Source organism: Urocampus carinirostris, chromosome 5 (genome assembly GCF_059441175.1).
Source record: "Urocampus carinirostris isolate Australia breed hairy pipefish chromosome 5, RoL_Ucar_1.0, whole genome shotgun sequence".
NCBI classification, from domain to species: Eukaryota; Metazoa; Chordata; class Actinopteri; order Syngnathiformes; family Syngnathidae; genus Urocampus; species Urocampus carinirostris.
Window position 1 is genome coordinate 15,834,326 of NC_142353.1, and position 22,433 is coordinate 15,856,758.

Here is a 22,433-nt window from a genome sequence, read left to right on the forward strand (position 1 = left end):
AACACTTATTTTCAATTTTTTTTTCTGAAATGTCTTTAGTCCATGCCATGTCCATTGTGTTCTTGACTTCACTTAGTCTAACAGATTCAATTTAAGTGATTTCTTGAATTAATGCAGGTAGTGGCAATCAGTTTTGGGTATGGTCTGTCAAATTCGCCCTGCCTCTGGAAAAAGGTCTGCAACCTCAACGAAGGTTTTTAAATCGAGGCTTAAGACACACTTCTATTCCAAAGCTTATGATTGATGCCCACCTCATATTCTGTATTGTCCAGTCTTTTTCCGACTGCCTGCCTGGCTGATACGAAGGAGAAGGACGATTTGAGATGAGTCAGCGAAGCAGAATCTGTCCTGAAGCATGTCAACCCCTGCATTTACCAGCTGGCAGAGATGGGAAGCTGCGTCGTGGGCGTTATAGACTTTCTGGACTAGTTTACAGGCTGGGGGCGTCGTTGCTGTCATGCACTATCTGAACATTTTCAACATCTTACCTAGTGTTTACTATTCTGTGTACAGTAATGCTAATTGTGATTCACCCTGGTCAATCCTAAAAGGGGGATTACCACATGTGAGGTTCTTTCTCAAGGTTTCTCTTTTTTCCCTCACACTGAGGTTTTTGAGTTGTTCCTTGCCCGCATGCTGGTTTAAGATCAGGTAATTGTGCAATTGTGTAATTGTAATCCTGTGCAGTCCTTTGAGACATTTTTGTGATTAAGGGCTATACAAATAAATGTGACGTGACTTGTAATTGAACTCAGCTTTCCCTAAATTGTAGTTAGTCACAGTTATCTTTTGATTTAACAAAGGTGGAAATTACTTTTTCACATAGGGCCGGATAGGTTTTGATTTTTTTTTGGTGCCTTAATAAATTCAATCAACATTTCAAAACTGCATTTTGTATTTTCTTGGGTTGTCGCTGTGTGATAACAAAATTGGTTTTATGATCTGAATCCTTTGAGAGTAATAAATATGCAAAACACACATAATTTAGGAAGGGGGAAAATACTTTTTCACTGCACTGTACATATCATTGTAGTTCTAAAGTGTACAGTTAGGCTTTGGACCCAAGTGTGCTTCAAAGCAAGAGCTCAGCATTGGTTGGGACATAGCACATTTTTTAGTCATCACTTTATAATGTTGGGGACAAAATAATGATTGCTCGGTATTGATGGGCACACCTCCCCTTGGTCCATGCCATAACTACGCCACTCCTTCAAAGACACACAAAAAAGCAACCACACACTAAAGTTGACTTCACACAATGACATGCATTCATTCATTGTTGTTCCTCTCAGCGATTCGAGACAAAGCTTTGTTTGTCCAGCTTGAACATGTGAGGCTATTGGAATCTACAGTAACTGCAAGTTTGTACAAAGTGAACATTTCCCTTCTTTACTCACGTGATCACACCTCCCTCATCCAAGGAATTGGATTTTGCATTGCCGTTGAGCACATCGTGATCAGAGGGGGTGGGGTTGGGTATCAGGTTCGAGTCAGGACTGGAATTGCAGATGGGCGGCGCCTCGTCGTCCACTTCTGAAGGGTCGGGAGTGTTGAGTGGGGAGTGAACTGGCAGGGACGGAGGTCTTTGCGCTTGTGTTGCCGTCTTGGACTGGGATGGAGTTTTGGGTGTCAAGGTCAGATTAAGGTTTTGGACCAGACCAAAGCTGTTGTTTTGTGGGGATGAGTTGGTAAGGTTGTTTAGGGTATCCACCTCATCCGGGATTAAATTCTTCTCGACAAAGTCATCTGTAACAGAAAGAGAAAGAGATTTGTGCATAAAATGTTCTACACTAGGGGTGTCAAAGCCCTTTTTGTAAATCCCAAAGTACTCAACACAACAAAAAAAACAGATGCAACTCAATTGAGTTGGAAGATGGGACCAGGAGGGAAAAATGATTAATTTCAATATCTGCCGATACATAGACTCGAATCCGATACCTCAGCAATACATGTGGAAAATGAAAGGAGACTGGGGACAAGACCAGGTGGAAACACATTTTGGCCATGAGATGGATGGGTGCAACCAGGCTGTACTTGCCCAAGACACACCATAGGAAATGGTGCCTCTACCCTAAGGGATCCAACCAACCATTATTTGTATTACCTCAAATAGCACCTCAGTGACTTTTATTTTCCTTGGCTTTAAGGGTGGAAAATGCTCCAAATGAAACATTATTATTTTTGTAAATATTTAAAATTGAATTGATAACCTTAACGGAGCCTCACCTAAATGGCATAATTGTACAGCATCTTGCTGGGTACAAAAATCAGAAAGAAAATTATTTGTTTTTTGACAGAGAAGTTTCAGTAAACATTTTGAAAATCACAAATGTGTCCACAGGCCAGCAATGAATTTTTTGTATTAGGGCATTTAACCATTAAGTGCTTACCCTCCTTCCTCCTTAAAACGGCTGCAGGCTTCCTCCCTTATATATAGACTTTACATCCTGTTAACAGTAAAGTTAACGACCACAGAGGGCCAGCTCGGTTGAGTAATACTTCTCATACGCAAAACACACTCTGGTGAAAACACCCACACAGCTCCCTTGACACATGAGCACCAAGTACCACCAAAAACGATGGCATTAATTTTGTATCTCACAGTTGTTAGTTCCTCAATGTGCAAATTAAAGTGGAACCTAGAATCGGGGCTTTGAGAGGGAACAGCTGTAAAGTCGCCACACCCAGTCATGCAGAGTTCATAGCGCCCCGCGGCCAGCAACAACAGCAATGCTAGCCTTTTACAGCCCTTTCTAAACTAATTTAAGGAAACAGTAAAAAACAAAAAACGAATGTAAAGGTTCTCTATTGATTCCATCTGTATAATCACATCCAACCCCAGAAGGCATTGGACTAAGTATAGTGCACTCGTATTTCTTTACTTTATTCATCAATGTGGTGACTTGTCCTCCTGGCTTAGAGGAGAGATGCCCAACGGTACAGCATGTCGTGTAAGCGCCTGGGTTTAGTGAGCAAGGGCAGCTGGACACACTGGCACTGAGGGAGACGGACCCCTGACCCGGCCACACTAAATTTTGGAATGAATTACATTTTCCCCAGTGATTTAGGATCTAATATTAGTATTGTCACACAGTGCCGGTCAATGCCAAGACTAGGCTTATCTCTGAAGAGTGTAATGGGGCTTTACACAGAAAAACAACTGCTACAGGATGGTAAAGGTTCTGTATCTGAGCCGGATCAGGAGACTTCTTCTGCTACTGGTAACCATGGAAACCAGTATTATCTCTTTCACTTAGGGGAGCAAACCCCTTCTCTAAAACACGGCCTGGAGAAGTGGGCCCCGCCAAGCTGTACTTTTCCAAGACATACCACAGGAAGTGGTAACCTACGAACCAGGTGGTTAAAAGATCCGGGAACCCCGAACCTCTACTGGATGTGGGGGTGGGTTAGGTTGTTGTCAGAATCAGAGTATCAAGGCCAGGTTTTGGTACAACTTCAGCCCAGGAAGAAAAAACATTGTTCATGTGTGCCTCAAAGCCACAAGTCTACGATCATATCTAAGTTCAGTTCTGGCCTACAGAGAGGAGGTGGAGCAGTTGGTGGGCTGGTGCAGGGACAACAGCCTGGTCCTGAATGTTGACAAAACTAAAGAGATCATTGTCGACTTTAGGAAAAACCAGCCCAACCATGCCCCACTTTGCATCAACAACAAGGCTGTGGAGGTTGTCAGCAGTATCAAGTTCCTAGGGGTGCACATTACAAACAAACTCACCTGGTCCGTGAACACTGCATCACTGGTTAAGAGGGCACAGCAGCGCCTGTACTTCCTGCGGGGGATGAGGAGAGCCCACCGGCCCCGACCTTCCCTCATCGCATTCTACAGGGGCACCATAGAGAGTATCCTGACCAGCTGTATCTCTGTGTGGTGTGGAGGCTGCAGCGCTACCGACTGGGGTAGTGTGAGGAGGGTAACGAGGACAGCAGAGAAAATAATCGGGACTACACTTCCCTCCATTCAGGACATTGGCCAGAAGCGCTGCCTATCCCATGCTAAGAACATTATCGGGGACCCCTCTCACCCCCATCATGGACAGTTCACTCTGCTAGCCTCTGGGAAGAGGTACTGCAGTGTGCGGTGCAGGACCACCAGGTTCCGCAGTAGTCTAGTCCCCCTGGCCATTAGACTGTTAAATGGTCAATCTAACATATAGTTAACCTAAATCTAAACGGCTGCTAATCTGACTTTTTGCACTACTGGCAGTTCTTTATAGCTTGCCACTCCTTGCACATTTGCTATCTGCACTATTGTACTTACAGCGTTATTGTTACAGTGTTAATGTTACTGTTTACCTGACTTGTTAACCTGACTGCCCATTTTACTCATCTGGTTAGCTACTCCTCTTGCACTATCGGCACTATGGTAAAATACTATACGTAGCCATAATACAATACAACTTTTACTTATATCTGTACATTCAAGGAAACTGCGGGTCAGATGTATCGACATTTCGTTCTGTATACACGTGTACTAGAATGACAATAAAGTAGATCTGAATCTGAATCTGAATCTGAATACCATAGCACTGCCTTTATACAGTCATACAGCTTCCTCCCACACTGCAAAACACGCTGGCTTGAATCACGGAAGACTAAATTAGCTACAAGTGGGACTTCAAGAGTGAATAATTGTTCGTCCATACGTGCTTGTAGATTGCACATGGTGTGCATGGGTATGTTGGCATGTGTGTACTTTGATATGGACTGGTAAAAGATATTTATGACGTATGTGAAGGTATGTGAAGTCTACATGGTGACAGTCATGGGAATCTCCAAAATTATCTGTTTTAGATGGATGGAAAAATATCTCTGGTAGTAGCAGTAGTGTGGTTGGTCACTTGCCCCCAATATTTTTCAATATTGTTTATATCACTCGTAAATTTCATTAACCAATGCAAAAATAGTACTACTGAATTATTTAAGACTTTTTGGGCTTACGCATGGGAGGTAGGAAGACTTTTTCAGTTTTTCAAATTTCTATTAACTTTTTAATATTGGAATTATTAATATTAGACATTCCATAAATTAGCTGTTGGCATGCCATAATGGCCTTATCTAGTTACATACCCTAGTATGCGATAATGGCCATACTGAGATACGCATCATTTTGAAATCCAATATTTTACTGTAAATAGAACAGTAAGGACAATATCGCATGGAAAATGTTTTAATTTATTATTCGCTAATAAGCGGTTGTTTTGAGAAACTCATTATGTGGTATCACATCACTTCATCGACTTCCTTTGAATGTCTGGTGTTTAAGCTCCCCGGACCCACGCCAACCATTATTGCTTCAATTTATCGCCCCCCAAAGCCACATAGTGATTTTATCAATGAATTCTCCAGCTTAATTACACATTTATCCACTCTCTCGCCAAATTTAATTTTATTAGGAGATTTCAATATTCACATGGACAACCCCAACCTGCCACTCACCAGAGACTTCACATCCTGCCTGGAGAGTCTCGGGATACACAGCCTTATTGACTTCCCCACCCACATTAAAGGCCACACATTGGACTTGGTTTGCTGCTCTGGCCTCTCTACTTCCAAGCCCACTTCCAACGTTTTTCCTGAATCTGATCATGTCCTCCTCACTTTTAACACCGTACTCTGTCTCTCTACTGTCAAAACCTCCCGTCTCATTTCTTTTCGTAATACCAAAAATATCAACATTGACACCCTCTGCTCCATTATTGACCGTTCCCCACCCCCAGAAGCTCTTTCAAGCCCGGATGAGCTTACCACTCACTACAATACCTGCCTCACAAATATTCTAAATTCTCTTGCCCCCCTGAAAACCAGGACTGCCTCATTCTCCACATCTGCCCCCTGGTTTACACCCGCTCTTCGGTCAATGAAATCAAAGAACCGCCAACTTGAGCGACTCTATAAGAAAACCGGCCTCACCATCCATAAGGACATGTACACTACCCATACTGCTAAATACAAGGACCAAATTGCACAAACCAAATCCAGCTACTACTCCGGCCTCATCCTTTCCAACGAAGGAAATTCAAGAACTCTCTTCTCTGTCATGAACAAAATCCTCCAGCCACCAAATTCTCTCCCCCTCCACCTGTACTCCACAGCAACCTGCAACTCCATAATGGAGTACTTCAATCACAAAATCCTTAAGATTCATCACCAACTCCATCAAAACCTGTCTGCTCCCTCCCCATCTGAATTTCCTTCTCCTTGTCACTTCTTCTCCAGTTTTGCTCCACCCACGACTGCTGAATTATCCAACCTCATACTCAAACCCAAGCCCACCACTTGCCAGCTCGATCCCCTCCCTTCATCCCTTGTTAAATCCTGCCTCCCTTCCCTGCTTCCTCTCATATCTGCCATTATTCACTCCTCACTCTCTTCTGGTATTGTCCCATCACTTTTCAAAACCGCTGCTGTTACTCCTACACTTAAAAAACATGGTGCTGACCCCAACAACTTCGACAACCTCCGCCCCATCTCCAACCTTCCATTTATTTCAAAAATCCTTGAAAAAACTGTTGCTGCTCAACTCCACTCGCACCTGTCCCTCCACTCTCTCTATGAGCCCTTTCAGTCTGGTTTCCGCCCCCGCCACAGCACAGAGACTGCCCTAATCCGTATTGTAAATGATCTCCTCATAGCATCCGACTCCGGTTTAGTCTCCATCCTCATCCTCCTAGACTTGAGCGCCGCCTTCGACACAATCTCTCACCCTATCCTCCTCAATAGACTCTCCTCCATTGGTCTCACCCATACTCCCCTCAGTTGGTTCCATTCCTATCTCACTGGCCGCACTCAGTTTGTCCAGCTGAAATCCTTCACCTCAAAGCCCTCCCTAGTCACCACAGGTGTACCCCAGGGATCTGTCTTAGGTCCTCTTCTCTTCATCGTCTACCTCTTGCCTCTTGGTCATATCCTCCGCAAATTTAATATCCACTTTCACTGCTTTGCTGATGACACCCAACTCTACCTCTCCTGCAATCCAAACTCCATACTCCCACCTCCCTCCCTCACCTCTTGCCTTTCCGAACTCAAAACATGGTTCACAACAAACTTTCTTAAATTAAATGCCAATAAAACAGAATTCCTCCTTCTTGGCACCAAATCCACTTTATCCAAAGTAAACAACTTCTCTCTCAACATCGACAGCTCCTTAGTGTCCCCCTCCCCCCAGGTCAAGAGTCTGGGTGTCATCCTGGATAGCATGCTTACCTTCCACTCACATATCAACACCATCACCCGCACTGCTTATTTCCACCTCCGCAATATTACCAGACTCCGCCCTTCCCTCACCCCCCGCACTACTGCTATTCTCGTCCACAGTCTTGTCACATCCCGCCTTGACTACTGCAATGCTCTCCTCTTCGGCCTTCCCCAAAAGTCCCTCCATAAAATTCAGCTGGTTCAAAACGCCTCTGCTCGCATCATCACAAAAACATCTTCCCAGCAGCACATCACCCCCGTTCTCCAACAGCTACACTGGCTTCCTGTTCAGCATCGCATCAGCTACAAACTCATCTTATATACATATATGGCCATTCACAACCTGGCTCCTCCTTACCTATCCGACCTTCTCCAGGTGCACGTCCCCACTCGCTCCCTCAGATCCTCGTCCTCCCTCCGACTGTCAGTGCCCCCTGCCCATCTGAGCACCATGGGAGCCAGAGCCTTCAGTCGCGCTGCTCCCAAGCTTTGGAACAATCTACCTCCGGACCTCCAAAACTGCACACCTCTCTCCACTTTTAAGTCCCGTCTAAAAACACACCTGTTCAGGACTGCCTACAACACATAGCTTCTCCATTTCTTATGTTTTTATGATTTTATGTCTTGTTTTTATTTATTATTTCGTTTACAACTTTTTAAATTGTATTTTTTTTCTTTCATTGTTTGTACAGTGTCCTTGGGTGGCCTGAAAGGCGCTTTTAAATAAAATGCATTATTATTATTATTATTATCAATACTAAGTAATTGATGATTTCAAAGAATAAGACTCATTAAGTGCAATTATTGTTTTCAAAATGTAACAGTCTTTAGCCTTCTTCTCAAATAACAATTATTGTCAGTAACGCCATTTTCGCATTAGGTTAACGATTTAATATTGACAGATTTATACAAAATTACTCTTTAAAGGGACAGTGTGTATCATACCGTGCCTCCTGGTTGTAAAAAAAACGTCATTGAAACAATATTGATTGAAACAATAGAAATACAAAAAAAGTAAAAATAAATAAAATTAAATATCATAAAATATCATAAAAACCTGCAGTTTTTAAAATACACTTAGGTCAAGAAATTAGAATGTATTATACATAACATGAGCCTCACCTAAAGGGAGCTGACGTGATTGTAGACCATCTTGCTGGGTACAAAAAGTATAAATAAAATGTATGCGTTTTGTCACTTTTAGTCTCCATACTTTATGTTCTTCCTTGTGCTTGCTTTTAGCACGCATTGTATTTTGCACTACACTCTACACCGACATTGAGTGGTTATATATTACACATTTTCCCTTTAAGTAACCTTTTTATAAACCATTGATGGGAGATTTAGATTGTAAACATATAAAAACAATGTGTGAGGTTTTTTTTTTTTCAAATGCCAGCAACATTATGACGTACAGTATTTATGAACTACCGTAAATTCCGGACTATAGAGCGCACCTGATTATAAGCCGCACCCACCACATTTCGTGAGGAAAACCGATTTTGTACATACACAAGCCGCACCAGTATATTAGCCGCATGCGCCCACATTGAAGAAACACAATTCAAACACGAAATTAGCCCATACCCATAATCCAAATTAGCCCATACCCATAATCCAAAATACACAGCCAGCAAAACGAATGGAAAATGATACCGGTACTTAAGATTTAATGCAGACCTGCAGAGTCCAGGTGCCCGTTGAAAGTAATCCAAGGAAAAAAGTGTATATTTCCAAAGGTAAGGGTGGGAAAAATATATATCCACTATTGTCCGCCGCGTCCACAAACACGTCTCACCTTTACTCCACTTCCCGTCAGCCCGCGTTTGCCCCACCACTTCTTTTTCATTTGCTCGTACAAAACATATCAGAATAAGTTTCTAAAATAGATACATTACAAAAATATACAGTTGCAAATACATATTATACATGGTTACACATATTTACAAAGAAAGACGGTACACCGAGAGAGTTTTCAAAGCTTTAATAATAATATTATAACTTTCATCCCAAACCGTGCCTGTGAAGAGTAGCAAAACGCTACTAGGAACACGCTCGCAACACAGTAAACAGCTCTGTTAAGAAAACATACCGTACTTGTAGTAAGTACGGCAAACAGTCTTCATCTCCCTCCTTATAAATGACCTCTTCAAGGTCGTCTTCCTTGAATATGGGAAAGAGACTTTGTCATTTAGACGTCGTCCCACGCTCCCTTACTCATAAACAAGCTAGCATCACGCTCGCAAAGCTAAGTTTACGTGAGGTAGCTCTGTTTCCTTCTGTGCTCGGTTGCATTTGGCTTGAAAGTTGCGTCATGTGCCTTTCTTTGTACAATTTGCATGATGAGAATATCTCTACGCTAAATTAATTTGTGCACAAACTAAGAAGTTGCAGTCTAAATCTTACCTTTTGTACTTGTGCGTCGCTGGCGGCCAATAGAAAAATTACATAAATTGGCCGCATCACTGGATAAGCCGCAGGGTTGAAAGTTTGGGAAAAAAGTAGCGGCTTATAGTCCGGAATTTACGGTATATATTGTTTTAAAACATCGTTCAATTATGTGAGTTTCCTCACTAACATCTAGACTAATGTCGCAAGTTTTGTTGCAAATCATTATCAAACATGTCCAAAATCTGAATCAAGTTACAATTTGCTAAGTTTCCGTCAAAGCTAAATTATTATTCGCATTTTATTGAATTGACTAACATACTATGGAAAAGATTGTATGGCCCACAAACGTCAATTTTTTTACTTTCACAAGAGATTTCCATTTTTTTTAAATAATCTTTTGTTACATAATACAGTACTAACGTTTTTGGGGATTGATTTAGTAGGTTGCACAATACGGAACTGTATTTAATCAAACTTTTTAGTGAAAGTGCTATGCCTGGTAACGTGAACTGAAGGCATCTGACTAAATTACCTGTGCATGTGGCATTGTCCAGCTGACTCAGCAGTTTCACGACACCCGGAGATTCTGCCTCTGGGGTCTCATAGGTCCCTTCGGAGTCAGAACTATAGGAGAAAGAAATGCTTATAGTCAACTCAACCCAGTTTCGGGTCATACAATGAGAAGTACAAAATAAATCCTCTGAAACATTCTTTGCAAGACAAAGTACAGTTAAAAACATTTCCTCATTTAAAAATATACATAGCCAAGTAGTGTGTACTGTTTTGATTCAGATTCAGATTCACTTTATTGTCATTCGTGTACACGTGTATACAGAACGAAATGTCGATACATCTGACCCGCACAGGTTCTTTGAACGTCAGCCGGGATAGATAAGATTAACCATGTCTTCGTCAGAATTTTAGCGCAGCAGTTCGTCATCTCGCGGTTCGATACCACTTCCAGTTGTTAAATGGTCCAGTTTATTGTCCAGAGAGCGAACGTTGGAGAGCAAAATGGATGTTAGAGGGGTTAGCCTTTAGCCTAGCTGTTAGCCCGGCCCGCTTTCTCGTCACGCCGCTGTCTTGCCACTCTGCTTCGCTGCTTTGTAGGCCGCTGGGTCTTGTTGACATAGCAGTCCGTGGCTAATAAACACTCCCGAGTGGTCATAGCACCGAGCGCTTGATGTCGAGTGGTCGTAGCACCGAGCGCTTGATGTCCTCGTTCGGCGGTCACGCCGCTGTCTTGCCACTCTGCTTCGCTGCTTTGTAGGCCGCTGGGTCTTGTTGACATAGCAGTCCGTGGCTAATAAACACCGAGCGCTTGATGTCTGGATGATCGCATATCCAGCAAAAAAAACTGCGATCGTATCTTAATCTGCAGTTCGAGCCGACTTTGTGCGCCATCAAAACTGAGTCAAAGACTGGATCTTATGGCCGACGTGTAAAAAAACCGTTGCAAGCCGATGCAGCCACAGCCGAACAGGGCGCCGCCATGATGACAGAGTGCCACTGTACGCTGAAAATCATGGGTTAACACCCTAAATTCCCCAAATAATGAGTCAATTATTTTGTTAAGATACACATGTGAAATTTTGTGAAGCTTCATGGGATTTTTTTGTGTTCTTAAGGGAGCTCTATGGAATTCTGAACTTTGTTACTCCCTACCGCCGTCTTATGCTTATGTCATAATGAAAGCCTTAGTCAGCTCATTCGTGATGCACATGCAAGTATGTGAATTTCTTAGATGCACACAAATAAACCTTCATTTTTTTCATCATTCTTGGGGTTTGGGTTGGCATTTGGACACTACTTGAGGTAGGCCTTTTCTTACTTCCACCACTTTCTTGCTGCACTGCCAAATAGAAATTAGACGAAAACCTGCGCATTTCTTTACTAACCATCACTCCCGCCAGCCACCTTCCACGAACTAAATGTGTTCCGTCTCGAAAGGCTCTAAAAGGAGCAGTAAAAAAAATAAAGGATAAGGGCTCTTTGAACTCAGTTGGGCATTGTTAACAAATACTTAAAGGAGAAAATATTTAATTATCAACTTTTTAAGGATACTTCAAACGACGCACCCCATCTTTAAGAGTCAAGCAATTGATTACATTTTCATGTATTGTCATGCACAGTTCTCTCAACCTATTTGGGATTTTCTTTGGTAGGGACCGAATCATGAACAAACATAAGTCTCACGTAATACACAGAAAAGGCACAGCCAATCGCAATGGTCAAATTCATTAGCGCTTCTGCAGAGAATGTGAATTAACCTTTTTTGCACTGCTGGGTTGACAACACGTCAATTGATTTGATTTTTTATTAAGTGATCACATAATATCAGCGGGCACAAAACAATTATTTTTCAATATTGGTAGGGACACGTCACCTCCGCGCATGCCAAATAAACGCCCTTGCCTACTGCTGAATTTTTGGGGTCCACAGAACTAAAACAAAAATCTGAATTTACAGTGTACAAACAGAATAAATGCAGTTTTTTATTAATGCTAGGGATATACTGTAAATAGTGTTCGTCTGCTCTTGGCTTCTGCGGTTTCTTAATAATGAACCAAAAAATAGGGTCATTTAAAGGAAACACATGATTTCATTTGCAACTGAAGTCAGAGGAAGGGGAAGGTGAGGAAGTCAAGTCAAGGGTCTGAGCGGACCACCTGCATCCTTTGTCCTTCAACAAAGACACATGTCTCTGCACTTTACAAAAACACACTACACTTTACAGCCGTTCTGCTACCTCAAGAGCGAGGCCAAAATGATTTCCTCCTGAGTTTAGAAATGGAGTCAACATGTGTGAGAGATTTAATGTGGGAACGCTTGTATGCCCACGCATAATAGTACATCAAAACGCCAGCACTCATATGGAAAAAACGTAAAAGACAGATCTGCTGGAGCCAAAAACCAACCACAGCCCATTTGATACCAGCTTGCACCATTCCCAACTAACCCTAATATATACATGACCTTCCTACCCTTAGATCCAACACACACATTTACGTACTTGCTTTACAACCCACACACATCCCAGTGATGGCCCCTTGGCTTGCAATCTTGGATGGTTACTTAGAAACAAGCTAGGGGATGGAAAAAATAAAAAGGGATTGGAAACTATGGTTGCCTCTTAACCATCCCCCAACTTTCTGCAACTAAATTGAGATTCAGTATGCCTATTTTTCACACAGATAGTAACAGAGGTAGACTGTTAAATTGTGTTTCAAATTGGTAACACAAAACTAAGTGTGAAGACCTAGAGTCAAGATGGAAAAGGGAATTCTTTGGATAAAAGGTTGCAAGTTGGGCTAAACAAAACAATAAATTTAAAACAGGAGTTACCAACGGTGCAATCGACATTTCGTTCTGTGTACATTGTTACACAGAATGACAATACAAGGAAATTATTATTATTATTATTATTTTGAAGCTGAGAACAACTTTTTGTTGCTGATTAGCACTTCTAAAATAACAACTTATGTTATTACTATGATGTAACTATGCTATTACAGGTTTTAATTATTTCAAATATAAAGTTAGAAAGCCAAAAGCATGCACCTCCAAATTACTAGGTATTTTAAAAGGTTCTGAAGACAGGCAATATTTTTAAAAAATGTGTGGGATGACCAAATTCAAGATAGTAGTGAAAAAAAGAATTAATGAAGTTTTATATTTTCGTACAGCTAAATTCATAAATTAGACACAGTGGCGGGCGGTGAGGGCCAGCAAGGCCTTCTCTGCTGGCCTTAAAATATCAGAATCATGCCAAGTCAAGTAAGTCATATTTATTAGTATGGCCCTTAATCCCAAGAAGTCTCAAAGGGCTGCACACACCACAGACTATTGCAGACTACAGACTATTATAACACCATCCCCTGATCTAAAACCTACATGAAGGCAAGGAAAAACTCAAAAACCTCAGCATGAGGAAAATGAGGAAACCTTGAGAAGGGACTGCACATGAGGTAATCCCCCTTCCAGGTTGACCAGGTGAGTAATTTATTAACTAATTTTGTTTATATTTTGTCAATTAATACCTGTTAATTTATCATTGATGATGTTTCTTGCTTTGCCTAACAAAGACAGAAATTATAAACAGTGATTGTCTGTCAGCTTCCTTTTATAGCTTCAAAGCGTGTGCTTTCATATTTAGGCCTTTAATCACATTTCAGGATTATTTGTTGCTAGCTTTACGAATATTCCCAGGTGCCCTTGATATTGTATGTGCAGGCATCCCTGCAGCATACCATTGCTGGGGTTTTGTTGTTGGTCCGGCGAATCAAACTTTAACTTGGTTTAAATCAGCCTGCTGGAAGCCGTAGAGAAACGTGATCACTTTCACAAAGCAAGGGGTGGCAATTCACCAAAACAATTATGCCAAACGCCTGCCATTAACCTGCTGCACGAGCAAATACAGTATATTGTGTAGATTTCATAGCGTTTTTGTCAACGCACAAGGAGGTAAAAAAATGGATTTGGTCACAGATAACCTGTCAAAATCACTTTCGAGACAGACCTTTTGAGAAAAGCTGGACATCGTTAAAAAATGGCGACAGCGAAAATGTTTTGTCCGCCACATTCAGCCCACAAACTACGAGTAGTAAATCATACAAAGGGAAATAAATGGAGCTTCTTTCCCTTATTGCTGAGAGAGAAATTGATTTACATAACCAGCTGTCCACTAATAATAATAATAATAATAATAATAATTTCCTTTGTATTGTCATTCTTTTGTAACAATGTACACAGAACGAAATGTAAAGCTTGTAGTGGGGTGTCACACAAAAGACAAAAACACATGATCACCGCTATTGCTGAAGTTATGGGGGAAAAGATCAGATGGGAAGTTAATAAAGCACCGTTCGTCTTTGTTGTGGTGGATGAGACAACAGATGCAAGTAATGGAGCGCAGCTCGCACTGGCATTGTGTTACCTCACGGACGCAGGTGTCAGTCAACGAATGCCTTATCAGATTTTAAAATGGTAGTCGTGGGAAGTGAGCTGATGACAATGCAGGTCTTATCATCCAATTTTGGGTGAAACATGGATGTCTGGGTAAAGTTGTAAGTTAAGGAAAGCACACCATTTGCTCTCTGAGTTTGTTTTTTTGCTTCTAACATTTAATGGCATTTTCAACTCAACCGAAACTCCATCGCTAAGCAACACATCACTACTTCAGACTGGAGTGAAGGCCCAGGGGTAAAATTCACATCAACAAATTGGCTATTGCTTCAAATCTGCCTATCTACCAGTGCTCATGCATTCTTCCAGCATGCTTTTCGTGTCACCAACACAGTTTGGAGTTCACAGGCGCGGAGGAGGAGGGTTTAGAACAACACGCAGCCGTCATTTAATTAGCCCAAATCAAAGTCATTTCAGCAAAATTCCAATAGGTCACGGAATTTGTGGAAAGTAATCACCCTGAAAAAGTTTTGACGCGTTGAGCTTTCGCAACATCACCCTCAAGCATTTCTGATCGATTGTCAAAGACTGCAAAAGCAGACATCATTGGATCGGTTTTTCAAAGAGTTCACCTATCATGGATCCCTTAACTGCATAGGTTCTCAGGGCACCAATGAGGACAGAACTCTGAATAGCCTTTTCTACTATTGACAGTACCTAGCATGTTCTTGAGTTTTGGCAAAGTTGGTAACAGTCCATTCCTTAATGTTGTCGCCCCAGTTCTTTTTAGGTCTTCCTCTTCTCCTGCCACCTTGGCCTGTGCCCTGGATAATTATCTTGCTCATACAGATAAACTTGTGATGTGACGATACCACTGAAGTTTCCAACTGCGCAAAGTTGTCAACAGTTCTTGGTAGGGTCCAATGTGTTGCGCACCGTTTCGTTTGTCACATGGGCTAAATAGCTGATGCCTACAAGTTTCCTGTAGCATCGCATCACCAAGGCCTGGATTTTCTTTTCCAGTTTTGCTGTGAGAGTCGATGTCTCGCAATCTTAGAGAGAGAGGAAGATGAAAGTGACCTGTGCTTGCATAAGTTTGATTTTTAATTGAACTACTATGTCCTAGTCCTTCCAGAAGTTGTCAGGTCAGGAAGCTACTCCCAGAACTAATTAAATTCGTAAGTAGAGGTAACACTGTATGTCGAGAAATATTATACGAGTTTACATTTTCAATGCAACTAGCAAGCTATGTATTTTCACAGTTTTGCACGCTTGTTTAAGGGTGGTGATTGCCCTAGGAATAAATTGTCTCTGAGCCTGTTTGTTTTTGTTCAATGGGACCTGTAATGCCTACAAAAGAGCAACAGGTCAAAAAAGTGGTGGCCAAGGTAAGAACACCATATGTGTGTGCGTGTCTAGGTGTAAAGATGGTTTAGGTATCAAATTAACAGTTTATACGAGACTTCCTAGACGGGCCCACCTGTAGCCTCTATTTTTGCTGTCTTGTCATAAGTGTGAGCCTCTTACTTGTCATCCTCAAGCTCGACATTTCCCGAATCCCCCGTCACTGCAGACCACGTCCATTTGGCCCACTGGACCGGCGACAACCACGACATCACTACGCAAAGTCGTAAATAAACAGCAACTCCCCAAAAAGAGGCTTCTGTTTTCTTGTGTTTGTCCTTCTCCTCAATTGCTTTCTTCCTCTTTCGAATTAGGAGGCTTCTAAAACCATAGTTGACACTTTCTCAATTTTCCCATCCTCTAGAGAGGAAACATTTCTTTCCCCGCTGCAGCTGCTGTTTCTGCCGTGGATTATTGCTCTTCGTCTCAGATCGGTGGAGCATCAGAACTCACTCCTCCCCTTGCCGCCTTCCCTCCTTTCAAAAGGAGGAACGATCAGCTGGTCCAACAGACGAAGCTTGCTGTGCTGCTGCCTCATGTTTGCATGACTTCCTCAGAGTCAGACTCTCCCTTCCTACTGGCGCCTCCTCCCTTCTTGTCAAGGACTAGAAGCAAATATTGCTGTTTTTGAGGCCACGCAACAACCGGCTCGGGTTACTTCGGGACAGACAACCAAACAGGGCGGGAAAAACGTTTTGTCAAGCAACTTTGTTCGAGTCTTGTATTGCAAGGAGACAAATGTTGTGCTATAATGTTTTTATAGCTTAGAATACATTGAAGGGCATTATGTTAAGACCTTTCAACAAACTGATGAAAGATGACATCGAAAACAGAAAAGCAATGATGACACTGTGATGTCATCACCAATGAAAACATCGAAAAAGGACATTGCTGTCTACAAAGAAATGTTTATTTGTATAGCAGTTAATTACAAAATGTTTCAAAGGGCTGCACAAACCAATATGACACGATATCCTGATCTGAAACCAACATGAGGCCAAGGAAAAAATTTAGAAACCTCAGTATGAGGAAAATGAAGAAACCTTAACAAATGAGGTAATCCCCCTTCCAGATAACCAGGCTACAATGGATCTTGCAAGGGAAATAACAAAAGATACACAGATATATCATCAATGCAATTACTTTAGTGCAGTAAGCCAAAATTAATAAACTGTTGTTGTTACCTCATGGTGCTTTAATCCGCTAGTTATTCATTTAATATAATGAATTACATGCTTGCTGGATACTCCTGCATCTTCACTTTAGCACATACAACCCTCGATCTGCCAGCAACCTCCTTCGAAGGTGAGCATGTTTATATTTGTTTACAAAGTACAACTGCATATACTGTAGTTATGGCGGTGCCATCTCAAGCATAGTGTGAGGTTAAAGAATGTTTCCTCATTGAGATAGACAACCCTCCAGAATAACTAAAACGTTTTTTAATAAATTCTCCTGATATAATGATCTAAAAACATGGTGCTTCAAAAAGACTAAACGAGTTTAGAAAAAGGATAAACTCGCCTCCATCTATTCATTGTCTATTCACGCCGCAGCAGCCTGAGCAGGGAAGCCCAAACCTTCCTATCCCAAGCCACTTCAACAAGCTCATCCGACGGGATCCCGAGGCATTCCCCGGCCAGCTGAGAGGCATAGTCTGTCCAGCATGTCCTGGGGCTGTCCTGGCAGTGTCCCACCCTGAACACCTCCCAAGGACGGTATCCTTATCAGATGCCCCAGCCACGTCAACTGCCTCCTCTCAATGCGGAGGAGCAGCGGCTCTAAACTGAGTCCCTCCCGGATGACTGAGCTTCTCACCTTATGCCTAAGGAAGAGCCCAGCCACCCTATGGAGGAAACTCATTTCAGTCGCTTCGCTTGGATCCAGGATATTGTTCTTAAGATCATGACCCACAGTTCATGACCATATTTGGAGAAACTCGCCACTTCAATTCAATTGGTCAATCGATTATTTGTTAAAATCATTTATTGACCGCCCAAATTTTGCGAAAGAAGTGTTTGTTTGCAAGCTCACAAGATTGCACAAGGCAAGGCATATGACGGGTTAAATGCTTCCACAGGTTGGTTGGTGTACACAGTTTCTTCTAACTCTTTTATAATTTTAAATCAGTTTTAGATGGTCGGCTTCTGTGCAAGTATATACAGTAATTCGTAACTAGATAGTTACTTTCAGAGTAACCCGCTACTTTTTGGTGTTAGCACTCTCGGGGGAGGGTGGGGACTAACTAAGTTACTTTTCAAATGAAGTAACTGGTAACTTCATTTGAAAATTACTGTTTTTTTTTTTTGTTTTTTTTTTAGTAAAGCGCCCATCCATGTTGCTCCCATCTCAATAGTGAGAGTAAAAAAAAATGGTACCAGTGTCAGTACTAATATGGCTCTCGGTTACGAATTCTGCTTAGATCAGTGTTTCTCAACAGGTGGGTCGGCACCCAAAAGTGGGTCGCTGACCTGTTTTCAAATAACTAAGGGTCATTTAGGCAGTATATGGCGGTAATTTCCTGCAAATGAGAGTTGAAAAAAGCCATTTCACACCACAGAAAAAGACCAATGAAGTGTGTTTACAAATGTTGAACATGACCAAACGCAGAAACAGTGAAGAGTGTATGGCACATGGATTTTACTATCTTGAAGACAAAGCCACAGAAGTGAAGCATTTTGGATTTCTTTAAAAAATTGTGATTACTTGAAGTCGTTTTGGTTTTGCCGGTCATTTGTTTATTTTAATTCGAATAAACTCTACTATCTCTGGTTTTAACTACACAATACTTTCATTCAAGAAATTTGATGGTGCACTTTGGCACTTTGGGTTTACTTCGGGCCCGGTCTCTCAGATCAAGGTAATTGGTCGGACTCGAGCTGGTTCGGGCTTTTCTACTCTGAGCCGGGTCGGGATGGGCTTGATAATTTTATAATACCTCTAATTTGTGTGTCTGTCCAACCAAAAAAAGGGCAAAGAAATGACCATTATCTTTCACAGGCAGTCAAGTAGGTTACTCTAAACGTGTACAATGCCCCAAAAAGCTGACTCAGCATTTTTGGTTTTGTTGATTTAGCATTATTTTCAAGAAGGACATTCCACTCTCAGAGACCAGAACCACATTAATATCAGCAACATATTTTAAAGGTAGTCAGGTAGGTCACCCTGGATCAGGGTCCTCCAACCTTTTCAAAACCAAAGGATACTTTTTGTCACTAATTAGCGCAAAGGGCACCCAGTTTGATATGCGTTTCTATAACAACTTATCCAATTATTACTATGTTGCGACCAAAATATTACCAGGTTGATTATTGGAAGTAAGGTTAAATAGACTCAGTCAACTACTAAAAGTAACATCTTACTAGAAAATCTCAATGACACAGCACTGGTGAGCTATTTTCATAACCTGTCCACAGACAGCTCAGCTGTCCTTAGATTCAGATTCAGATTCAGATCTACTTTATTGTCATTCTAGTACACGTGTATACAGAACGAAATGTCGATGCATCTGACCCCCACAGTTTCCTTGAATGTACAGATATAAATAAAGTTGTATTGTAATTGGCTACGTATAGTATTTTACCATAGTGCCGATAGTGCAAGAAGAGTTAGGGGCACCACGTCGGAGGCCTAGATGTTAGAAATGCCAAGAAATCTGAAGTAAAAACTGACAAAAAGGTGACTTGGCATTTTTTGTTTCGTTAACTGAGTTTCCCAGAAAGACATTCTACTCTCCTAGACCAAAGCAAGTTTGGCCGTGATCACGATCTTTCACAAGCAAACAATCTAGAGGTAAAATGCAAAGACAAAACTAACTCAACCCTTTTGGTTTAGCTGACCCAGCAGTTTTTCCAGAAATACATTTAAATGGTATCGCGTCGAAATGCAAATACAAATAAAATATTAGTTTTACTGTCACTATTTGCATGTTTCCTACTGCTCTAATTTTTCCTAGCGCCGCCTTTCTGATCTGCTAATGAGGTCCTTTAGATTTTCAGTGATGTGTGAACGCAGCCACAGAGGGTCTATTGTCTTATGTAGGGCAGACCCCGAACATGTCATAAAGCAAACCTAAATTCAACAATAACAGAGCATCACGTTGAGAAAAACTCTCCTGCCTGCTCTCTCGCAGATTGTGGATCACTTATATAAGTGGCGTCTTTCACATGTTCGCATCAACAGAAACTAGGCCAGATGGAACGTGTGCTTGGAGGAATAACAAGAGGAGAGCTAAATATCTCAATGAGCATTCACTAAATTGTTGATTGTTTTGTTTCGTTTGTTGCTACAGTTATACAGGACATCTTTAAAAAGGAGTGTATTGAAACTAGGAACCCTCACAAAAATCCCTCATTTACTGCCTGGCAATGTAGATATGCTTTGGAGCTCTACACGTGACTCTAGACACACAAACCCAACAGTTTGGGGCGGCAGTAGCTCAGGAGGTAGCGATCGTTTTAGGATTAAGGGATCCCAGTTCGAATCCCGGCTTGTCCGTGTTACATGTCAAAGTGTCCTTGGGTAAGACATTGAACCCCCAATTACCCCCGATAAGCAGGTTAGCGCCTTACATGGCTGCACAGATCACGGCCGCTATTGGGAAATGTGAAGCACAATGTAAAGCGCTTTGGGAAGTCATTGACTTGAAAAGCGCTATATAAATGCAGATCATTTCATTTCATTTCAGTTAACATACACAGCAAACATAATGGACTCTCCTGCTCCCTTTTGAGCTTGAAAACAAAAAAAAATACATAAATAAATGTTTAAATGTAGGCGACAGCAAAACAGCTCCTATGTAAATCAGTAAAAAAAACATTCATATTGTATTATTAAAATGTAATTTTCTGTTTTGTTTTTATTGATATGACTGTTCTATATTCCGTGTACTGCGATCTTGGGTGTCCTAAAACACGCTTCTAAATATTTTTTTTATTATTGTGTGTACTCTACATATAGTATAATCCAAAGGAACAGACACGCGTGTGCGGCACTGTTCTAAGGTCTTGGGAACCGACTGTGTGGGTTCAAATCCAGCTACCGGACTTCCTGTGCGGAGTTTGTATGTTCTCCCCGTGCTTGCGTGGGTTTTCTCCGGGCACTCCGGTTTCCTCCCACATTCAAAGACATGCTATTCAGTTGGATTGGCCGGTCCAAATTGTCTGTCCCTGTGTGCCCTGCGATGGGCTGGCAACCAGTTCAGGGTCCCCTGCCCACTGCCCGATGATTGCTGGGATGGGCTCCAGCACCCCCGCGACCCTACTGAGGATAAGCGGTGCAGCTAATGAGACAAGGAACAGAAATTAGGCAAAGGCGATCACGTGCACAGGTAACATTTGACTTCCAACCCACTTGGCTTATAACCACAGAAAGCAGAAAATCATTTTTTACCAACAAATACTCCTTTTTTTAATGCAAAGTCTGCTACAGCAGTGCATGTAGCAGCCCGGCAATGCGTAAGATATTTTTTGCAGCCAGCCAACAATGCAATTTTCCACGACATTAACTAGATACCGAACATGGCGCCATTGCGATGGATTTACGAGCAGTTGGCTGTAACCCAGCAAGAATGCCTATCCCTAATTGTTAATTAGACAGTGACTGACTGCAGCAAGTGTGCTTATTATGAGCTAAAAATATGAGAAGGAATGACTTATATGCAATTCACTAAATCAATGTGATTCATTATCTTAGTGTGTGTGTCCTCAGAAAATTAGTATCAGACATGTCAGACTGTTCATCTCACAGAAAACAGGTTACTTATTACTATCATTTTACATTTTTTTCTTGTAAGTAATCTTGGCCCATATAGTTCATAGTGCCAGCCCTGGTTTCATAGTTACAAATGTACCCTTTTGGATTATTTTTATTTTCAAACATCACCACTTTGAACCTATATCCCTAAAACATTAACTAAACCAAGCTTTATACCTTTATCATTAAAGAAGGAATACAGAATTTGATCTAATTACTCTAACGTTTAAATAAACACTAGACAATATTGTGAATATAAAATATAGTTAAATATACCTGGTAAGGCCCCGCGACCCTAATGAGGATAAGCGGTATGGCTAATGAGATGAGATGAGATGAGATACCTGGTAAGGAAGCAGTACAGAGAATGTATGGCAAGATGTGATCACTAACAGGAATTACTGTCATCTAGCGGCTAAGCATTTGAAGTGCAGGCATGAATATGAAATGATTCAGAATATATTTCATATTAGTTGAAATGCTTTTGTCAGTGGGTTTCCTAAGGCAGTTGTGAGTTCGCAATTGATAAAGTCTCATGTGGCTAAAGTGTATTAAAATCTATCAAAAACAAAAGCATTTTTTTCAAGGGAAAATTCCTGGCTTCGAGCTAAAGTCAATTTACCTGCCACACTTGGAAAAGGGATCAATGAACCTTATGTTAGCTGTGACAATTAATACACACAATAAAGTATGTTTTTTGTGCACACATGCATGCACAAAGTACTTAAGTCCTGGTTTTCGTCTTACAGGATGGAACACCTCTTCTT

At 41.5% G+C, this 22,433-nt stretch overlaps 1 protein-coding gene and 1 long non-coding RNA gene across 4 annotated transcripts in view; one reads left to right on the forward strand and one right to left on the reverse strand.

Annotated features, from left to right (window-relative positions):
* The window catches only part of LOC148365570 (transforming acidic coiled-coil-containing protein 1-like), a 39,924-nt gene that overhangs the window by 13,453 nt on the left and 4,038 nt on the right, over nt 1–22,433 (reverse strand). The window contains exons 1-3 of one of the 3 annotated variants that reach the window (XM_088335948.1): nt 16,036–16,684; nt 10,136–10,227; nt 1,398–1,746 (exon numbers count right to left, since the gene is read on the reverse strand). In XM_088335948.1, coding sequence (XP_088192074.1) covers nt 1,398–1,746; nt 10,136–10,227; nt 16,036–16,124 — 530 coding nt within the window. In that variant the 5' untranslated portion in view covers nt 16,125–16,684. Of the gene's footprint in view, nt 1–1,397; nt 1,747–9,304; nt 9,376–10,135; nt 10,228–16,035; nt 16,685–22,433 lie in introns of those variants that run through there. The other 2 variants (XM_088335950.1, XM_088335949.1) reach the window with 2 other exon arrangements.
* LOC148365571 (uncharacterized) lies at nt 16,819–18,690 on the forward strand. Its single transcript, XR_015850492.1, has 2 exons — nt 16,819–17,217; nt 17,469–18,690. It is a non-coding gene; the product is annotated as an uncharacterized LOC148365571 (long non-coding RNA).